The 19,176-nt window shown below is 40.2% G+C and overlaps 1 protein-coding gene across 2 annotated transcripts in view; it reads left to right on the top strand.

The window, feature by feature from the left end:
• MIDEAS (mitotic deacetylase associated SANT domain protein) overlaps positions 1-19,176 on the top strand; it is a 55,659-nt gene that overhangs the window by 12,155 nt on the left and 24,328 nt on the right. For both annotated transcript variants that reach the window (XM_048306911.1, XM_048306912.1), the window contains exon 2: positions 17,002-18,690. In XM_048306911.1, coding sequence (XP_048162868.1) covers positions 17,236-18,690 — 1,455 coding nt within the window. In that variant the 5' untranslated portion in view covers positions 17,002-17,235. The remainder of the gene's footprint in view (positions 1-17,001; positions 18,691-19,176) is intronic.

Here is a 19,176-nt window from a genome sequence, read left to right as displayed (position 1 = left end):
AAATTTAAAAGAAACCCAACAGGTGAAGAAATAAAATAAAGCACATGTTAACACTTGGCAAGCTGACCAGACTCACTGAGACCACTTTGCTTTAAAGGTGTCTTCTCCACCATCCTTTTCTTTTGTTTTTTTAAAGTAAGTACCTAGACTTACTTGTGGTGGTGGGTTTTTTGTGGTGTTTTTTTTTTTTAATATGAAAAGGAAGATCTGGAAAACTCATGTGTCCGGAACAATGTCAGCTTATCTGTTCAGCAACAGTCCCAGTCCCTTACTATTATTAAATACAATTGCTGGAAAAATGTGCCTTGAGGCAGGAATGTTATTTTATTTTTGACAGGTTTTTTTCCTGGAGTGTGTATTGGACATTAGTTTCAAACAGTTCTTTTTTTTTTTCCTCAGTCCTATCAGTGCTACTTTTCAACTTATTTTAATAAATTTATCACTTTGTTGTAAAGTTATATAACTAATCATTTTGGGACTTTGCTTTCCTTCCAATGCAGAAGTTGAAAATGTATATTCATAGCTTGTAGAAATGCCAAATAAGTAGTATAAACAACAGGAGAGGCTGTATATTGAAAAAAATAAATAAAAAATGAAAAATCCTAATTCAAGACCTAAATGAAATGAGTGCATTCCAGAACTCCTTTCTGTGCAGGACTCTGTGCTTGTGATGCAAGCACCTCTAGCCTCGCCTGCCTTTGCAGGGGTGTTCAGTGCCTGTCTGGCCCTGGCGGGGGGGACAGAATTAATGGAGGTGGGGCCTGGGTGTCCCAGCAGCCACAGGTCGAGGCACGCCAGGCTGCCTGCGAGGGCAGGGGGAGCTGCCAGGTGCCTCTTTGGGCGGGCAGCCTGTGCTTCGAGACTCACAGAACGGGAAGCTCAGCTGTGCGGTGGACGCAAACTCTTTGAGAGATAGTGTTTCTTCAGGCCATCACTCGGGCTCTTGCTCAGCAGCTGAAGCATTTCATTGGGAAATGCAACATTAGAAAAGCATGCTTTTAGACTCCAAGTGGCTTTGGAACAGCTGTACTGGAGCAGCTAAATAAATATAACCCTCTGTAAGAGGAAATAACTTTTCTAACAGATATATGCACAGATGGATTGTAATCATACTGAGCCTAGTGTTTGCCTGAGCAAGAGAGAAAACCTTTTAATAGAGATCTATAAATGGAAATTTGTGCTTATACCGGCTTCTTCTAGCAGCGATTAGAGAACACTACTCCTGCCTAGTGGGAATGAGATGAGCATCTCAGGGAGTTAGAAAAACTAGGTGAGCTAGGGAGACACCAGCCATGAGCTACAACAGCAATGTACATTAAAATTTGTTGGTGCCCAGATGCCTACAAAAGTGTCTGGGAGTAGTTCTTTTACAGCAGTGTGAGTGGGCCTGGGTGACAGGGTTCTGTGTGCCAGAGGTACTCAGTATGCTCGGAGAGAGCAGGGAGCATAGCACTCCTGTCAGGGGGAAACTCAGTGTTTTGCTACGTCCAAAATGCAGGAAAATAAGATACTAAAACAAATTGCAAATTTGGAACATATTTAGCAATTACAGATACATGTCCTAAAATATTTTATAATAATAGAGCAAAGCACTGAGCTAAAATTATATGCAGACAGCACTTATGAGAGTTGCTGCTTCAGGAAGGAATTATGATTGTAAAATAGTGGATCAGGGAAAAGTTCATTCCAGGTTTATTTTCTTTTTTTTATTCATGAATGAGGGAGTCCTTTAATAGTTACTTCAATTAAGTACTGTCCATCATTTAATTTTCAAATTCTAAGCTATTTAATGAAGAGGGAATTGTTACTGGTGGGATTTTGCTTTAAAACAGCAGCTTCAAACGGAAAGCAAATTGGTAGATTTAAACACCAACCTGTGTGTCTTAAAATAAATTGATGGTATCTCCTGACAGACATGGTGCCAGTAATCCAGAGGAGGCCTTGGGGCCATGTGATGAAGTTGCATGCCTTAAAGAGTAAAACGTGACTTAAAGTTAGTGCATACATTTGTAATTGTATGTCTGTGGGTTTTTTTCTTGGGGAAAAAAAAAAAAAAGGGTTGGTAAAGTTTAGTGTGGGAGGGAAGAGGTGGAGAGGCGGTCAGTGATTGGTTTTAAACACTGAGGTTTTCCAGAATGCCTGGGAAGGACATGGTGCTGCTTCTGTGGTGCACGTTCGCTGAGGTCTGTGCGGCAGCAGATCTCTGGCAAGAGCTTGCTGTGCTGCACAGGCCAGTTTTCCACAAGCCTCAGCAAAGTTGGTCACCGTGGATTATTCTTTCCACATGTCGATTTTGTGCATGAAGCTGCTTTAGGGAATTGAAGCCAAAATTCAGGAGTTGGAAGGTTAATTGTTTCCCTTGCCTTGTGTGTGTGTGTGTGTGTGTGTGTGTGTGTATGTGTGTGCTATTTGCTTGGAGGGAGAGGGAAGAGAGTGTTAACCATTTACAAGTATACATCTCCCCTCATTCTTTCCCAGAATGATGGTGGAAAATATTCCTAGGCTAGTTTAGTTTAACAGCTAAGTCATTCTCAATAGTAGAGACTGTTGTAAGTACACAGATTATGAGCAAGAAACACACAGGACTTCTATTTTGTTACTGAAGGATTAGTTCTCCACAAGGAACAGGAAAAGAATATGTCCATGCTCAGCTGAGGAAATTTTTACTGATGCAGCTAGGCAAGCAAAGTATATTTATTGCTATGGACTTTATTTTAAACCATTTTTTTTTGAAGACCACCAGAAGTGTCATTTTACCTACTTAAGGCATAGGAAGCTAAAAAAATGGGAGTGTGGAAGGGAATTTCCCTTTTTAACACTAGAGCTGCAGATATACTTTAGAATTTGACTAGAGAGCTAGTGAAATGATACTGGGAGCTGAGGAACTGACAGGTGGTATTTTTTCAGCTGCTGCTTTTAAAAACTTGAACTTTTAAATCCAATGTCTACTGCTTTGTGTATGAAATATTTCAAATTATTTTGAACAGTTTGTAATATTTGAAACTATAAGCAGTTTTTCCGATGATGTTGAGAAAATCGGCACACAACATTTTTCCATATATAACCAAAAATTGCTAATTCCTCTTTGTCATGCAAATATCTGTGCATAAAATTAAAAGATATATATTAACAAGCAAAATGTTTTAGAAAACCTTTTATTTATTCAAGGAAAGAAGCTGAGAACTATAACAAAAATGATAAACATCTTCTTTTTATTTGGTGTAGCTTTTTATATGTCCAAATCCATCTTATTATTTCCAGGTAAGGTATAAGTTCTAAAAAGCCACCTTAAAAAAAAAAAAGAGGGGGACACACTAAGAAGTTATTATTGTGGTTTAATTGGGTGGTTGGTTCATGTCTTTTGAAACAGTTTGAACTGCCATTATGTCTTTGTGGAACTAAATATGTTTAACTGGAAGGCATCATAATCTAGAAAATGGACGAGATGTACTGGAAATGTAGGAGCAAGAGGAAAGGCATCTGGAGGGACTGATACACTTGTGGTTTGAGGAGGGAGAGATTTTCTTCTTTCTGCTAGTTTTTTTGTCATCTCAGCCTTTTCTCACGTGTTAGCTTCCTGCGTGTTGCAACACGAATGGTAGCCAACCATTGTACTTGACCTCAGTCTGAAATTCAAAGTGTGAATCTTCAGCACTGGGCCTCTGAAAGTGCTGCTGGGGGGAGGAATCCCTGTCTCTGCACTGATGCTGCTGTGAAGCTTTACACCAACACCAGGGTCACAAGTCTTGCAGAAGGTGAGCTGAAGACAGCTGGAGAGTGTGGAAACTTTGCTTAAGCTGAGCTGCTGAGTTTAAAAACATTTGCAGTAATACAAACTTAGCTTGCTACCTGCAGGAACTATGTACATATAGAAGCCATTCCTTTATCTAAACTTTTTCCCCTGATGGTCTGATGTGCAGCTAGCAATGAGCGTGAATTTTCTTCTGCTTTTTGGTTCATTTTTGTGGCTCTGACAGTACTTTTGTGACTCTGATTTGTCAGATTTTGTCTGTAAGGGAATCTTTTGTGCAATGTTCAAGATTTTCAGTAGGGCAGAGAGAGAACAAAACCACAAATACAAGTGGTGCAAGACTTAAGAAGAACATTGACTTAACGACTTCACCTACTGTAGTAGGCAAATGTCATCAGTTATGTGCAAATTAGTACTTGTTCTTTCTTTCTAAGCAATACTGTGACAGCATTTCTCATGCATAACTCTCAAGGCTTGGTTGTGTTGCTGTATTTTTGTCGGTTTTCCCCCCCAGTAAATAGCTGTGATAGGTACGTATCTTTTTGTGTAAAGGGGAAAAATGAGACTTCCAGTTTCATCTGTACTGTTTGCATTTTAAAAATTCTGGGCCCTATTTTATTTTTTTTCTGTGAAACCTGGCTATATTTCACAACCAAATGTGTGATGGTTCTGACCCTCCCTTCCCCCTCTCACCCCGTCAATGACAGAAATCTGACATTTGTTGCTGCAGGTCAAAACAGTAGCCAAGGACCATGGTGCTCCTTGACTTCTGGGGCCCTCAGAAGGGGCAGTGGGAGCAGTGGCAGAGCCCTTTCCACAGTCTGCTGAAAGAAACTTTGTTCCTGTACTCCAGCTGCTGTGATGTGTGCTGTCTTCCGCTAAAAATCAGTTCACATTGCTCTTAACTTGTCCAGGTAAAACAGAACATTCAGTCAGAGAGTTCAAGGGGTGGAAGATGTGTAAGCTTGTCCCTGCACAAGTGAGCTCTGAAAACATGCAGTTCCAATGCATCCGTTCCTTGTGGGCCTGAAAGCTGCTTCTTATTTGTGGTATCTCAGATGTTGCAGTTGTGGGAAAAGAACAAAAATTCTTTTCCCTTGGAGTGGGAAGGTGGTGCAAAGATGGGAGGAATATATATATCATGGTAGCTGCTACAAGCAGTGTTTACAGGATTTAAGAGCTCCCTTTTTTCATTCTCTGATTCCAAATTGTGCTTTTATGCTTATGGTGATAGTAAGTGACGTAAACAGAAGAAAACTTGTATCGACGTTAGCCTACTTACAGGTATAGATAAATAAATTCCTTCCCTTCTTTCTTTATATGATTTTGTAATTGCATGCAGGGAAGGAATTGGGTGAGATTCTTCAGCACTGTCATCTAATTCCTAGGCAAAATTAGTAACAATGTCATGATTGCACTTGGATAGGTCTGCCTAGTGTCTTGAATTGCTCTGTGTCCCCTGGACACCACCACAGCCAAGGCTAGCATATATGCACATATGTCTTATAGGTGACAACTCTAGTAAAAGCTAGCATGATATTTTTAGATCCACAATAAACCTGCATTGACTGCTATATGCTTATCTTGAGTTTATTATTATTCATGGCATATAGTCTCGTGGGCGGGCTGAAATAGGAAGAAATGTTTTGGAGAGGTTTCATGTGCACTTTAGCCAACCTTAGGATGGGATTTCAAACTGAGTAAGAGACTAAATATGATAGAAAGGGTAGGGCACTAACCTGACACTGAGTTAGGTTATCTCCTCTGACACAGACCTCTTAAGGCAAGTAATTTTAAAATCTCCCTCTCCCAGACATAGCTGTCTTCAATAAAAAGGGAATAATAGTAGTTCAATCCCTTAAAGAAGCATTGCCAGAGTATACTCTTTATGTACTCTTTAGTGCTGTTATACTGTGATTATGAGGCCATGCAACCATGTAAAATAGAAATTGCTGTAATTCAGTTTCTGTACTATAGTGCAGGAAATGAAGCTATGGACAATAAGGGGAGTACCTCTGGCTAGTGTTGTCATTTTCTTAAAAAAACAAGAAAGTCTAAAACCCCAACCAATACAGATCATGCAAGTGCAAGAGCCCTTCCCCTTAGCCTGCAGCTCCAAGCAGAGCTTGTGGAGAGTGCAAGGGCGTTGTAGAACACTGCATCTGTGGACTATCAGTTAAGAGATCTCTACTATGACACTGATGTGTATTTTAATGTTAGAGCTTTTCCACAGGTGAATTTTCATGTGTTTTAGAATACGTTGTGACTTTTATATCAAAATAGCCTTAAAATTTACCTCAGGGTGGGGGGAGTTCTATGGCATACTTAAAAAGTAGTGTTCTGTAGTATTTTCTGGATTTGGTATAACTGTTCAAAATGAAGATGCTTTACCCAACATCTTGCAAATGCAGTCTGTGGACAAAACTGAGATCAAGGAAATAGAAAAGAAAAACCTCATGTTGGCTACCTCTTTGGTTTTTAGTGCAAAACAGGCAGCTTTGTCTTTGTTTACATGTTAGAAATACAGAAAGTTGCACACGACACATATTGTGAAGTTGAATGAATTGGTGTTAATATATTGCTTTAACAGTTGCAAAGTATTGCATAAATGGTGAGTATTCCAATAACATGAAGTTTGTTTATGGACAAATTCCTTCAACTACTTTCCCCAAGAGAAATTTGTCTGTGGTATAACAACTGGTAGAATGTTTTTCTGCCTTGGTGGATTCATAGATCTTTTCCAAATGGGGAAGAACTGTGTAACGAATGTCAGCCTGCTGATGAGAGATTGGATGTTCATTCTTATTGTTTGGAGATTTGTTGAAAATAGCAATGTCCTCAGATGCCGTGGGACATAAGCTGAAGTAGTAACCTACTTGAAATAAGAGAGTGCTATCTAGCTGGTTTGAAAAAATCCTTTAGAATCCACTATCACAGAACGGTTTGCTTTGGGAGGGACCTTAAAGATCATCTCATTCCACCCCCCCGACAAGGGCTGGGCCATCTTGCACTAGACAGGTTGCTCAGAGCCCCATCCAGACTGGCCTAGATGACTAGATGCATTCTGGATTGTAAAGGAACATCAGTCTCAGAATTTCTTTGGTGTGAGAGGATCAGGTTAATGGAATCCGTATACCTGAAGATGTGATTAATTCATTAGCCCTTCATTCCAAAGTGAGAACTATATTATGTAAAGGAACTTTTTTTTTTCCTTAGTGCTTAGTGATTTCTTTTGTAGATGGTCAAGTGTTTAGTGCAGATGATCTTAACAGCTTCTCTAGTAAGTCTCTGATCTTCCAATTATTTATGTCCTGGTTTTTTTTCCACAATTTGCGAGGACTTATTCTTCCTGTTAATAGCAATCACATAGTCTGTATCTTTAGCTAATACAGCTGCTCAAAGTGTAATGTGGGATTATTGAACCAAAATGTTATGACTTCAATTAAAGTGTATTTATATTCCAGGACTCGCAGAACAAACTGTGCAAGTGCCAGATACTTCTGATCAGTTTACCACTCACAGAATTCCATGTACAGGTGGATTAATTCATAAACTTTAGTTTTTTCCATAGTATTCAACTTAATCATCGTGACCTTAATTTTGTGTTTTACTAACAACTGAGTCTTGTGCTCAGTTCAAAATAGCTTTGTAAGGGTTTTTAATAGAGAATACTTCTCCTCATGCTGTTTTTGAATGACTTCTTTCTAGTTAGAAAGGTAGGTTTCAGGTAGGCTTCTTGAGCTGAATCTTTAGGAAGTTTCTGACTTTGCTCTGGTTACATATGAAGCTGATGTCACTTATGCCCCATAGTGGAAGTGCTTTATAATCATAGTAAGGATACAAATAAGCCACTACAGGAAGCGCTTTGTATTTGATCCAGTATTGGTGTCAACCATCTGCTTTTTCCTTCCTCCACTGAAATCCCTGTGGCTAAAAGGAAGAGATTGGGCAGGTGTCTGGCAGGTAACTGTCAGGGAACTCTGAATCCAGAGGCCTGGAGAGTGCTTTGATTTTTTAATTAAAGATTAAGAAATCAGAGTGCTCTCTGAGCCCCTGAAGTCTTAAAACCTTGCTGTTTTCCACTGTGTGATGATCCTGCTTGCCCACATCTTTCAGTGTTCCTACTCCCAGTACTAGTGTGCATTTGCTTAGCTGCATTGTTGTAATGCCTGACAGCCCCAGTCATGGCCGAGAGCTTACTGTACCTTGTAACAGACCAGCACAGTAAAGAGACCCTTTTATAGTCAACAGTGACTGCAGGAATTCTTAAAAGACATAATTTTAGAAATTTGAACTAGAGCCCTGTCAGTGCTGTTAAAGACTGACTGCGCTCAGTCAATACTGTCATCTGTTTGCTGCAAGTGTGTGGATGTGGGCAAACCAAGGTCAGCACTGCTTCAGCTTAGATAACTGCTGATAAACAGAGATATTTCTGGGTCAAGTGAGATAGAGGCAGGCATGTGACAAAAGAACAACTATGCTGTTGTGTGACCTTTTTCCTTCACGTTTTGGCTTACTCCCTCTTCTTTGGTTATCACTACCTTGATTGCGTCGTGTCTGAAATTAGACTTCTAAGCTCTTTGTGGAAGAATCCCCATCTAGGCTGTTAGTAGCTAATGTTAAAGATAATACAACTTTTATGACCTCAAAACATTTCATTAATATCAATGTATTGGGTTTCAAGTATTATTCTCATTTTATGAAACAATTTGAAGTGACTTGCTTAAGATGCATGTCTGTAGCAGAGCTGGAAGCTGATCCCAGATCCCAGGGGTCCTGCCTGTATGTGTAGTCTCATCTATTGTCCAGCCAGACTTGGGCAAGTGATAATGCCTGCTTGATGGTCTGCAAGAATGTCTGTGCCGAGGGCTCAGGCTGAGGTACTGAGTACATTTATGTTTCTCGTGAAGAAACCCCCGGGAATGGCAAGTATCGCTGTCTCTATGAACTTTCACCATTCTCTTCCCTTATTTGTTGCCCATTACCTCTTGCAAAGCCTCAGAGGGATCTGTAAAACACTCAGCCTTTGTTGTTCCTTACACTGGACGTCTGTGCAAGCCTGGTTTTGTTCTGGAGTGCTGAAGAGGTTGAGATGGGAACAGCTGAACCTGTAGCAATCTTCCCTGTTGCAGCCCAGTGCATTCAGATGTGTTTTCTTCTCAGGGCTAAAATGCAGAAAGATTTGGTCTGTCTCATGACATGGGGTGTCCATGCAATTCTGCAGTTGGTGTGTTTGTGGCAAGAGAGGCATTTGGACTGAAGTACATGTTGTGGTCATGTCAGGTATGTGAATGCGAGGGCAGGGAAAAGCTTTTGGCCTGCTCTTTGCCATTCTGACTTGGGAGCCTGCTGTGATTCCTGCATGTTGGTCTCTCTGTTGCTAACAACTGCCTTCCCAGACAGCTCCAAACAAAAAAAGCTTAAAATAACTGTCTAAGGGCTTACAATTAGAACTGTTAACCCATTTCCAGTGGGAAAGAATTATGTTCATGTAACTTTACAAAGCCTGAAAGCAGCATTTCATACTCCGTAATTACTGTGCTCCTTCTGCACTCTAAGGCTGCCCAAGCCTCTTCAGATCAGCATTTATCATTATGACAGATTATAATAACAAATATTCCTAATTTCAGTACAGTTTATAAACATTAACCAGTATGAGAAATGTACCTATTTTATTAAAGGCTAAGCTTGGTCTGTGTTGTGAAGCCGTTTGTAAAGAAGGGCTTTCCTGTGTATGTGTTTACAAGAGTCTGGATTGTGGAGCTGCCTCTCTCGTAGTGCAAGACAAAGGACTAGTCTGGTGCAAATCATGAATCATTTGTTTTTATATTATGAGGTTGGCATGAAATTTCGATTATTTTGGAAACACTATTCAAAGTTTTGCTTGAAAATAAATGAACTTGAAGATCTTACATTCCCCTTCAATAGCTGGTAGAAACAGCATTGTCAGTTCCTTTAAGAAAAACCAGGTTGTGGCTTTTTTTTCCCCTTTTGTTGTTTGTTTAATTATCTGCTAAGTTTTAAAATTTTAGTTTGTCTTTTTAGTAGTTTTTCTTCCTCATCCATGTGGGTTTTCTTCTGGTGGAGCTGTTTTTGTAAGCCAGGTTTTGTCTGGTTTGGTTGTTATAAAGATAAGACTGATCAGCACTTGATGGGCATTTTCTTTTTAGCAACTTCTTGTCTCTTCCTCATCCTTTAGAATAAAATTATGTGGAAAATCCTAGGTGTGTTTTGAAAAGCAAATACTTGTAATCAAGTTTCCAGCTTGAATTGAGGAAGACAACCTCAAAAAATAGGTTATTTTTTGAGTGTTCTTCAACAGTATATGATTTTCCTCTCATAGAACTGTTGCCTGAAAACTTCCCTTTGAGGCGCATCTGTGATGTTTCAGACCCCGTAATTCAAAACACCAAAATCCTTCTCCAAAATCCTCCATACTAGGATCGATCTGTGTGTTTAGATGGAGTGTAGAACAATTGTGGTGATGGGGATAAATAAAACCACATCCATGAATGTATGTAGTAGGTCCAAATAGAATCAGAATGCATGCTTTGGTGAATTTGAAGACCATTGGAACAGAAATGTACCTAATTAAATAATGTTTGTAGGGCTTCATTTTCACTGTCTCACCTTTATTACATCCTTTACCATAAACCAAAATATTTTCTTGAAGGAGGTTTTGTATTTCTCCTTGGATTGATTACTTCGTGAAGTGTAGTTCATATATTTCCCTTTGGGTATGTATTTTTTCCCCAAACAATATGGTAGTTCTACGTTTTGTGTTATTTCGCTTGCTGTGGGTAATTAGCCTCTGGTGCTGAATGTCAAGAAGGGTCTCGATTGGAGCAGTAGTTCGTGGAATCTGGTGGTGCAATACAAGCTACCTGATTTTGCTGGCACATAGTCCTTCACAGCATGACCATTTTCTCCTATGTTTCACCTCACAGAGCTGATGAGTTTCACTTTGAGTCTCTGGATAGTACAGTGGTTTAGTAAAGCTTTATTAATTCCCAGCCTCCGAAAATGGGAAAGTGAAAGTGGCAGCAAAGTGGGTTTAACAGTGTCCTCAGGGCAGGGGCGCCCTTGTAGTCAGTCATAGCTTCAGTCTTTCTCTGCAATAGAAATGGGCCAATCATATGAAAATTTGGGTAGGTCATAAACGTCTGCCATGCATACTACTTATTTAGGTATGTGTTTGTTAGCCCCAGGCAGGCACCTTCAGGAAACAGTGGAAGTTGCCAAACTTCCTGGATGCTGTGTTTTCCCTTTTGTTGTCTGTCTGTGAAGCAGCTTTCCTTTCATCTCTTTGTCTTTATTACAGGCCTGCTGTAGGATTCCTTTTTTTTTGCTGTGAGTGCTACGCATCAAGTAATTCTTCCCCATTTCATAGGCTTTATTGATTCTAGAACTTGAATCTGATAAGTTCCCTAGATTAGTTTCATACTTGGAGGTGTTAGGGGAGATGATTGATACCTACTTACATTCTTTCGTAGTGGGATTTTTTTAAACTGTGGACTGTTCAGTTGGTCGGTTTTGCTTGTTTGCTTTGGGCTTCAGCTGTTGCTCTTCTGTAGTGCCACACTCCTGGAATAAATTCCTTTTGCTATAGAGACAGGCATTCTAGATGTCTGGAAAATGCCATACCATTTGGGATAAAGTGACAGGAACATAAAACCAGCATCTTCCATTTATGTTTTTGGCTTTCTTGCAGACTGTTGTGTTTTGTAGTTGCTTTGAGTTTTCCCCTGCCTTTCTTCTGGACATAGATTGCTGTGCTTTGCTGTATAGAATTTACAAATATGGTTTATTTTCTGTGCTCTGCTGTTATCCTTCCTGTTCAAGGTGTCTGAAAGTGGTGAGTGGGAGGTTGCAAACAATCTGCAGGAATTTTGATGTAGCTAACTGTCTGGAAGAAAATGTGACAAAGTAAGTGTGCGGGAGAGGCTTTGGAAGGAAGGATTGAAGCTGTTTCTGTATACAGTCGGGTATGCATAGACTACGTGCAATAAGCTTTGCAAGTCTTTTACAAACACGAGAATGGATCCATGCTTTTGTTCTTTTCTCTGTTCTTACTCAAGACTGTTGCAAATGGTGCTGGTGGTTTCACAGAGGCAGATTTCTGCTAGCTGGAGCAAGTTTCTTGTTTGTGATGCCCTGTTAAGTCTCCAGTCATTTTCAAAAATGCAAACCACGAAAGCCAGAAACAAACCCTGGCCTGTTGAGCCTCCTCTGTCCTCCTATTGCACTGAAGGAATTAAAACTTTTTTGCCCTTTCTTCACACGTGTGACTAGCACGTCCAATTTTTATCTTCCGCAGGTAGATTTAATTAAACCTGTGTTTTCTTGCAAGTTTGAAAAGGAACTGGTAGCTAGTGTGTTACATATTGCTTAATTTTTGACCTTGCTTGTTGTGTGATCTTAGAAGTGAGTTAGTTCCTGTGTTTCTCTTCCTCATTAGTAAAATGTGCTTTATAATTCTTTACATGTTTCGTAAATGTGGGATTTGACTGTAATAATGAGCAAATTGGAGAAGGAAAGTTTGATTGCTCTGTCTCAGAAGGACACGGTATAGCTTGCTGCATTTGTCTTAAATGTAACAATTGTTCTTGGAATCTGTTCATCATCATCATTAAAAGTGATCAAGCTGCTTACAGGGGAGAACCATAATTTCAGTTGGCAGCAGAAGGACTTAGTGAGAAATGATTGTCATCACTCCAATCTGACAGATTTCCTGTAAGGAGCTGTGACAGTATTGTTGCAATTAAGGCTGAGAATGTACATTAGCTAGAACAGAGGAGCACTTTATTTTACATGAAAAAAACCCTAAAATAGAGGAATTTAAAAGCTAAGATGCTGGAAAAGATGGTCTACACCTCCAACTACAACATGTTATTATTCTCAGCATCCTTAATTTTGCTGAAGTTTGAGGAGAAGTTAGTCTTTCCTGAGTCATTTCTGCAGCATTCTGTCAGGGAGAAATGTTTGCAAATGATCTCAGAGGAGGGTGAGGAATGTGCACAATTTAAACTTGCTTATCATGCTTGATATAGGTGATGTAGCAAATGGACTAAGCAAAGCACAGGAGAGCGCAAAAGTGAGCCAAAGAGTAAAGTTTAAGGTTACTACAGTGTGTGAGGTCATGATGTGACCTCACTTGTTGTGTGAAACTGTACAAATATACATATCCTTAGTTAAGAGAATATTTACAGAAATGGAATAATGGTGGATAGTTATTAAATACACAGGCAACAAGTTTTAAAGAGAGATAGAGATATTTTACATTAAATGCTTACCACTGAGAGTTTTAAATTTGTCCCCTAAATCAAATAACCTTTAACTTTTGTTAAGGTTTTATAGCAAACTCTCCAGGCTAATAATAAACTCTGACAAGATAGTTGCACTGGATAGGGATGTCTCAGTGATTCTGCTTTGGATTGAATAGAATCTGCTGATGGGTGGTCTGGGCTGGTAACCGCCTAGTGAGTGGCTCTGAGAGAAAGGACTTCATAATTTCAGAACAGAATCCTGGATGCAGGCAGAGACCTCCATAGTCCTGTTGTATACTTCAGGAAGTCCTTCAGCATTCTTAGGCTAAATGTAGCTCATAGGGTGTTTTATATGTGTTTATGATTTTCTTTAATGCGTTAGTGCAGATACACTAGAGAGGTTTTTAGCTAAAAATGGTAACGCTAACTTCTCCCAGTAAGGTGCCATGGGTTACTTTCCTTATGTATTTTTCATTCCAGAAAATACTGCATATGCATCCACTGGGTATATGTATAACTAATTTGACATTGTTTTTAGGTGTAGAATAGAAAGCCTCACAATATGAAAAATTCCTTAGAAGTCTGAAAATATTTGTGGTATCAAAGGAGGTGATGTACAATTTGTGTTCATCTGGAGAAAGTTCAGGAGAAGTTCTTGAATGTCAGAAGCTCCTGGAAGTGAAAATAACTGATGATGTTGCCTGCCAAATCTTAGAGTTATTAAATCAAAATATACTGATGCTAGGTTCTGCTTTTTCTCTGTGCAGTGTAAAAGCAATGCTAAGTATCATAACACTTCAGTATATTTGGAGGCAAGACACAGTATCTTCTGGGAATTACAGTATTTGAACTGGCTGTGTGCTTTATTCAAAGGTAAGGAATGGTCCGGGGTGTACTGCTCCAAAGCACTTAAGCCTGGAATTGTGTTGCCATTTTACTGTGCTGCTGCAGGCTGACTCTTGTGCTGAAATTAAAGCAAAACAAAACAAACCAAAAAACCCCAAAGCTGGTAATTGGCTAGGATGATGATTGTGTGAGCTCATTCCCCCAACCTCAGGGAGGGAAGCCTGTTTAGTCAGAGAGCCAACAGTGCTCATGCAGTGAAGCTGCCAAGCATGAGCTTTCCTGAAGCATAGTCATGCTGCAACTTGAACATTTATCACTGCAGCTTAAACTATGGACTGTTATTATTAGGATGACGTAGAAGATATTTTTATGCAGTTTTTCTATATAGAAAGAACTTCTAAAAAGCTAATTTCGTGATATTTTCTTTTACCATTAAATACTGGATGCAACAAATCCTCTTTTATCTTGGTGATCTCTTAGGATATAGTTATTTTTGCATGTAACTGGGAGAACTGGCATGTTCAGTAAGCATGTTTTGTTCAAAGTACCTTAAGTCTCTTTTCTTCCTGGTAATGTCCTTTTCACTATCCTGGGTTTTGTGCTGAAGAGCAACTTCAGTTGTACATCTTCCTTTTCCTCATTAAGGTTATCTCTGAGCTTACTCCTTTTTACACTTTGCATCTTAATAGTTTTGTTAGATCTCTTTCCCGGATTGTTGCAGTTCTAAACTGGTCTGAGTTAGACCTTGTGATGCTGGTGTCTTCTTATCTAGTAATAGAAAAAGCAGAACCAAAGTCCACACAAATGTAGGTTTGGAAAGTTGTGCTAATGCAGTGCTTTCCTACTAATGTGAGAGTCCTCTTACTAAAGGTCTTCTGGGTACTTTCCTGGGTGGTAGCTGCAAATCCCAGCCACGACTACTAAGAACAGCATCAATGGGGCTCACTCTTTCTTTCTTTCTTTCTTTGGTTGAAAGCAAGGACTCTTGAAGCTGAAAGTAGAATGCCATCTTTTTGACAGTTATTGCTGCATTTTTCTTCAAAGTGTAGAAGATCCACAGCAGAATTTTAGAAAGCTGTCTGGCAGGTTAAAACTTGATCTAGTGGTAATGTCTTCTAATACACAGAAACCTTGCATTCTTTTTATCAGAATTATGTGGCTGATCAATACAAAAGCATGTAGAAGCATCAGTAGAAGGAAAAAGTTGCCTAGTTTGGAGAGAAAAATAGCTTGTGATTATTCCACAAGGTAAGACTGTTAGAAACCACTCTTAGTGTATTACCTAAGGTATGGAGGTTTAGCTGTTACCTCTGATACATTTGCAATGCTGCAGAAAGCAAGGTGACAGGATAAGATAGCATTAATGCTTCTCAGAGGCATATAGCAACTTTTCTACCTCTACATTTTTGCTACCAGAGATTCTGTTTCCTGCTGTAAGATGTTTTTTCCTCTCCTGGTGAAGTTTTGAAGTAGGAAAAACTTACTCTATGAAATCTTCGTTTGTGTACTAGTTGCAGTTTAGAGAGAATTTTCCATCTCACGTGTCCATAATTTCTCCTCGAGTTATTTTTGTCCTGTTGTGATAGTCTTGGAAAATAAGCTGAGACGTTGTGCTTAGAGGAGGGAGGAATGCCCTGGCTCCGTGATGTAGGGTGGCAGAGGTCCATGATTTGTAGCCAAGGCGAAGGGGAGGCAGTGTGGGGGAACAGCTATGTAACAGCCTGAGGAAGTGAGTCACTTCACTCTGAAACACAGTCCCATGGTTCCAGTAGCACTGAAGCCAAGCTTGGCCTCTGAGGTGGAAGTTGCGTAAGTTAATTAAAACTCTTTGTCTTTTCCTCCTCGTCGTGTTCCCAACCCCACCTCAGTATTAAAACCTGCACTGTACCCATATCCGTCTGAGGAAGCTCAGGTTACAGGACTTCAGTGTGCTATATAATTTTGGTTTATTATTTTTCATTTTAGAAAGAGGGATAAATAGATTGCAGGTTTCATTGGAGGGCATGTGTGTGTTGGTCTTACCTGCTCCATTCAAGAGAAACTTGATTATGTAACAGAAGGGATGTAGTAAGAATAGGTTTTTAACAATTTGTTAAAATTTTCCTGGAATATATTGGCAATGTGATTTAAAGTGGAACAGAGTGCACACTGAAAAGGATGGGAATAGAGACTTACACTAGAATGTTAGTAGTAGTCATCTAAGAATATAATTGAATTTAAAACTAAACATCTAAAAAGGTTTTAGGTGTCCAAATAGAAATACTAGTGTATGTGTTCACACATTAGACCTTAATTCTGCAAACTAGCCTCTTAGAATTTGTGGATAGCTTTTCCTCATGGAAGAAGAGGGTAGGAGGGTAGAATTGTCGTAGAGTACCTGTTCTGGAAAGGCTTTCTCCTATTACGTTTGTAGCTTTACACGAACAGATATTTGCTGATGTCTGGGAGCAGCTGCAGCAACAGCAGCTGCCTGAACTACCTTTCAGTGTGACCTGAGCAGTTGCTTTCAGCTTTTGAAAAAAACATCTGAGAGAGCAACAAGTTGAGCAGGCCCTGTCTCCAGTACTTGGATGCTGGGTGGGCAGTTTTTAACTGGAAAGCATTTGTAGTCATTGGTGGTGTATGTGTGTGACTGATTGGCTGTTGCCTGATCCTTTCCTTCCAAATTCTGAATTGAGCATCTTGCTGCATGTTTGGCTTCATGTACGTGTGTGTCTTTTAAAGGTCTTTGGGAAATGTGGCCTTTTGGCAAGCCATGAGGGTTTTTTGTTTTGTGGTTTTGAGTTGAGATTAAAACCAGATTATTCTGGCTACAGGAAGACATGGAAGTAATTGGCCAGATCAGAGGTGGTTTAAGAGTAAAACTTTTCAGGATGAACTTAAGGGATTAGTAAGAATTCTGTGTGCAATTGGGAGTTGCATCATGCAAGTACAGTGAGATATCTGGTCTGTAAAACTAAGTTGTTTTGTTTTGCATTCTTCTAGCAGGTCAGATCTGTTGTTTCTTCCATTTATAATCCTGGTCTTCAGTTCCATGGGCAATGGGACAGACATACACATTATTGCTTATCACATGAACGTTCTTAGGCCAGTTATGTCTCTTGATGATTCATTGCAATTCTTGCTTCTCTATTTCAGGACCTGTAACTAAGTGGACCCTACTGGCCTCTGAACCACAAATGTAAGAGTGAAAAGAAGTGGGAGAAGCACACAAAGAAAAGGGAAGTGAATGCACTTTCATCTGGACTTCTTTCCTGCCCTTTATTACTAGAGCTGAATGGAAAATAAAGACTGCTGTGCCTTTCCTCCCCCAACCTCAGGGATGGGTGGATTATAAATACTGTGTGCGTGGCTGGGAGAACAGACTGAACCATGAATCTTCAGGCTCAGCAAAAGTCTTCAAGCAAAAGGACTGGGAAACGAGTTGCCTATTTTAATGAGCAGGACATAGCTGTGCCATCAAAAGAACCACAGCAGCAGCTTAAGGAAGGACAGTACTATGGTCACGGAGGGAATATACCAGTCTCCCAAACTATGGAGATTTCTCATGCAGGAGGATTAACAAGTGCACCCAACAATGTTGCTTTGATGAACTCTGTTTACAATCAAGATAGGGGAGAATCAGTGATGATGCCCCAGTCAGTAACAGCTGTCAAATGGCAGAATTCACTAATGGGAAACCGGTTGCCAGAGAGGGGTGACAGCCACTGGCAGTCTCCACCTTCAATGTGGAACCACAGTATGGTTTTTGGGGGCAACCCAAAAGGACCCCACTCCAACGCTGGTGCCCCAGGCTTCTATGGCCACCCAGAAGCCCTTAAAAGAAATCAAGAGAAAGGAGTGTTTGTGTCACAGCTGGATTTATATGGAGATGCTGTCCAGCAGATGATGTCCCAGAAGGCTCAGCTGGAACAGCAAGCCCTGGTTAGACAACAAGCTCAAATGAATTCTTTTCATCAAATGCAGAAACAGCAGCAGCAGAATCAAAGTCTGCCATTGCAGCCTTTCCAGCTTGCATTTGGGCACCAAGGCCAAAAGCAAGGTCTTCCTGAGTTGTTACATGTCTTTCAAGAAGCCCCAACTTCTTCCAGTCCAGCATTTACTGCGCAACAAAAACAGCAAGCTCTTCCCCAGCTACAGCTCTTTGAAAATTTCTATCCTCAGCAGCAGCAGCAACAGGCTGCCACACAAGCCTTCGGTCTGCAGCAAACAACTTCCATAGCGCAGCCTCATGTGGCAGCTGCAGCACCTCAACATCACATGATGCCACACCAGTTTCAGCAAGCAGAGAGGAACCAGGAGCTATTCAAGGCATTAACGGAGCAGAACCAACAGACTGTGCTACCTCAGACCCAGATTCCCTTTCCAAGGAGATCACGGAGACTCTCCAAAGAAGGTGTCCTGCTGACATCTGCAGGAGAAGTGTTGACTTCTAAGCAGGCAGAAGAGCAACCTAGCAATTTATTTCTGCATCACTGGCAAACACATCAGCAAGAGGTCCCATTACAGCAGCCACCTGAGTCACTGGCCCACAGTAAAAGTAGCTATTTGCACCCTAAAAGGTTGGATCTGGGGCAGAAGGATGTCCTGGTCAGTAGTGAGCAGTGCCAGATGGAAACAGACAGGCAAGCTGCAGCCCAGAATGGTAGAGATGAGGAGAAACAGGCAGCAGCACCTGAAGAAAACACTCAGAGAGCTAATGATTTTCAGGCTGTCAGAGGTGGTGTAATCCAGAGTACCCGACGGAGACGACGTGTCTCTCAAGAAGCCAATTTGCTGACTTTGGCCCAAAAAGCTGTTGAGCTGGCTTCTCTTCAGAATGTAAAGGTAAGGTATAGACCCTAACCAATATATCATGGTTTAGACTACAAAATAGGACTGAAATGAAAGAAGTTTATTTATATATGCAGGATAGGATGGTGTCTTGAAGTATGCAGCAAGGGCAGCTCTGGAAGTGGAGGCATGTAAGTTCATCTACTGTAATTCATAGATGTGGGAGAACAGAGATGTAGCATAGTGAAACCACTAAGGGACAGTTTTATTTCACTAGCATCAAATGTTATTTTAGCCCATGATCTCAAAATATGCTTAGGTCTCAAGGTGATCAGGAATTTTGAGAGGCAAGTATAAGCAGTTTACTTGTTGTCTTTTTACCAATTTAACATTATCTTTCTTTCTGTTAAAAGACAGCTTACCTGCCAGTTTTTCAGTTTGGGCAGTTGAAGGGTTTCTAAAATGTGCTATCTAAAAATTATATAATGCAATTTACATGTTCAATATTTCACAGATATTAAAAGTCTAAGAAAGCTTCAC

Source organism: Corvus hawaiiensis, chromosome 6 (genome assembly GCF_020740725.1).
Source record: "Corvus hawaiiensis isolate bCorHaw1 chromosome 6, bCorHaw1.pri.cur, whole genome shotgun sequence".
NCBI lineage: Eukaryota > Metazoa > Chordata > Aves > Passeriformes > Corvidae > Corvus > Corvus hawaiiensis.
Note: the sequence above shows the minus strand (reverse complement) of the source record. Positions and strands in the feature narration are given on the sequence as shown.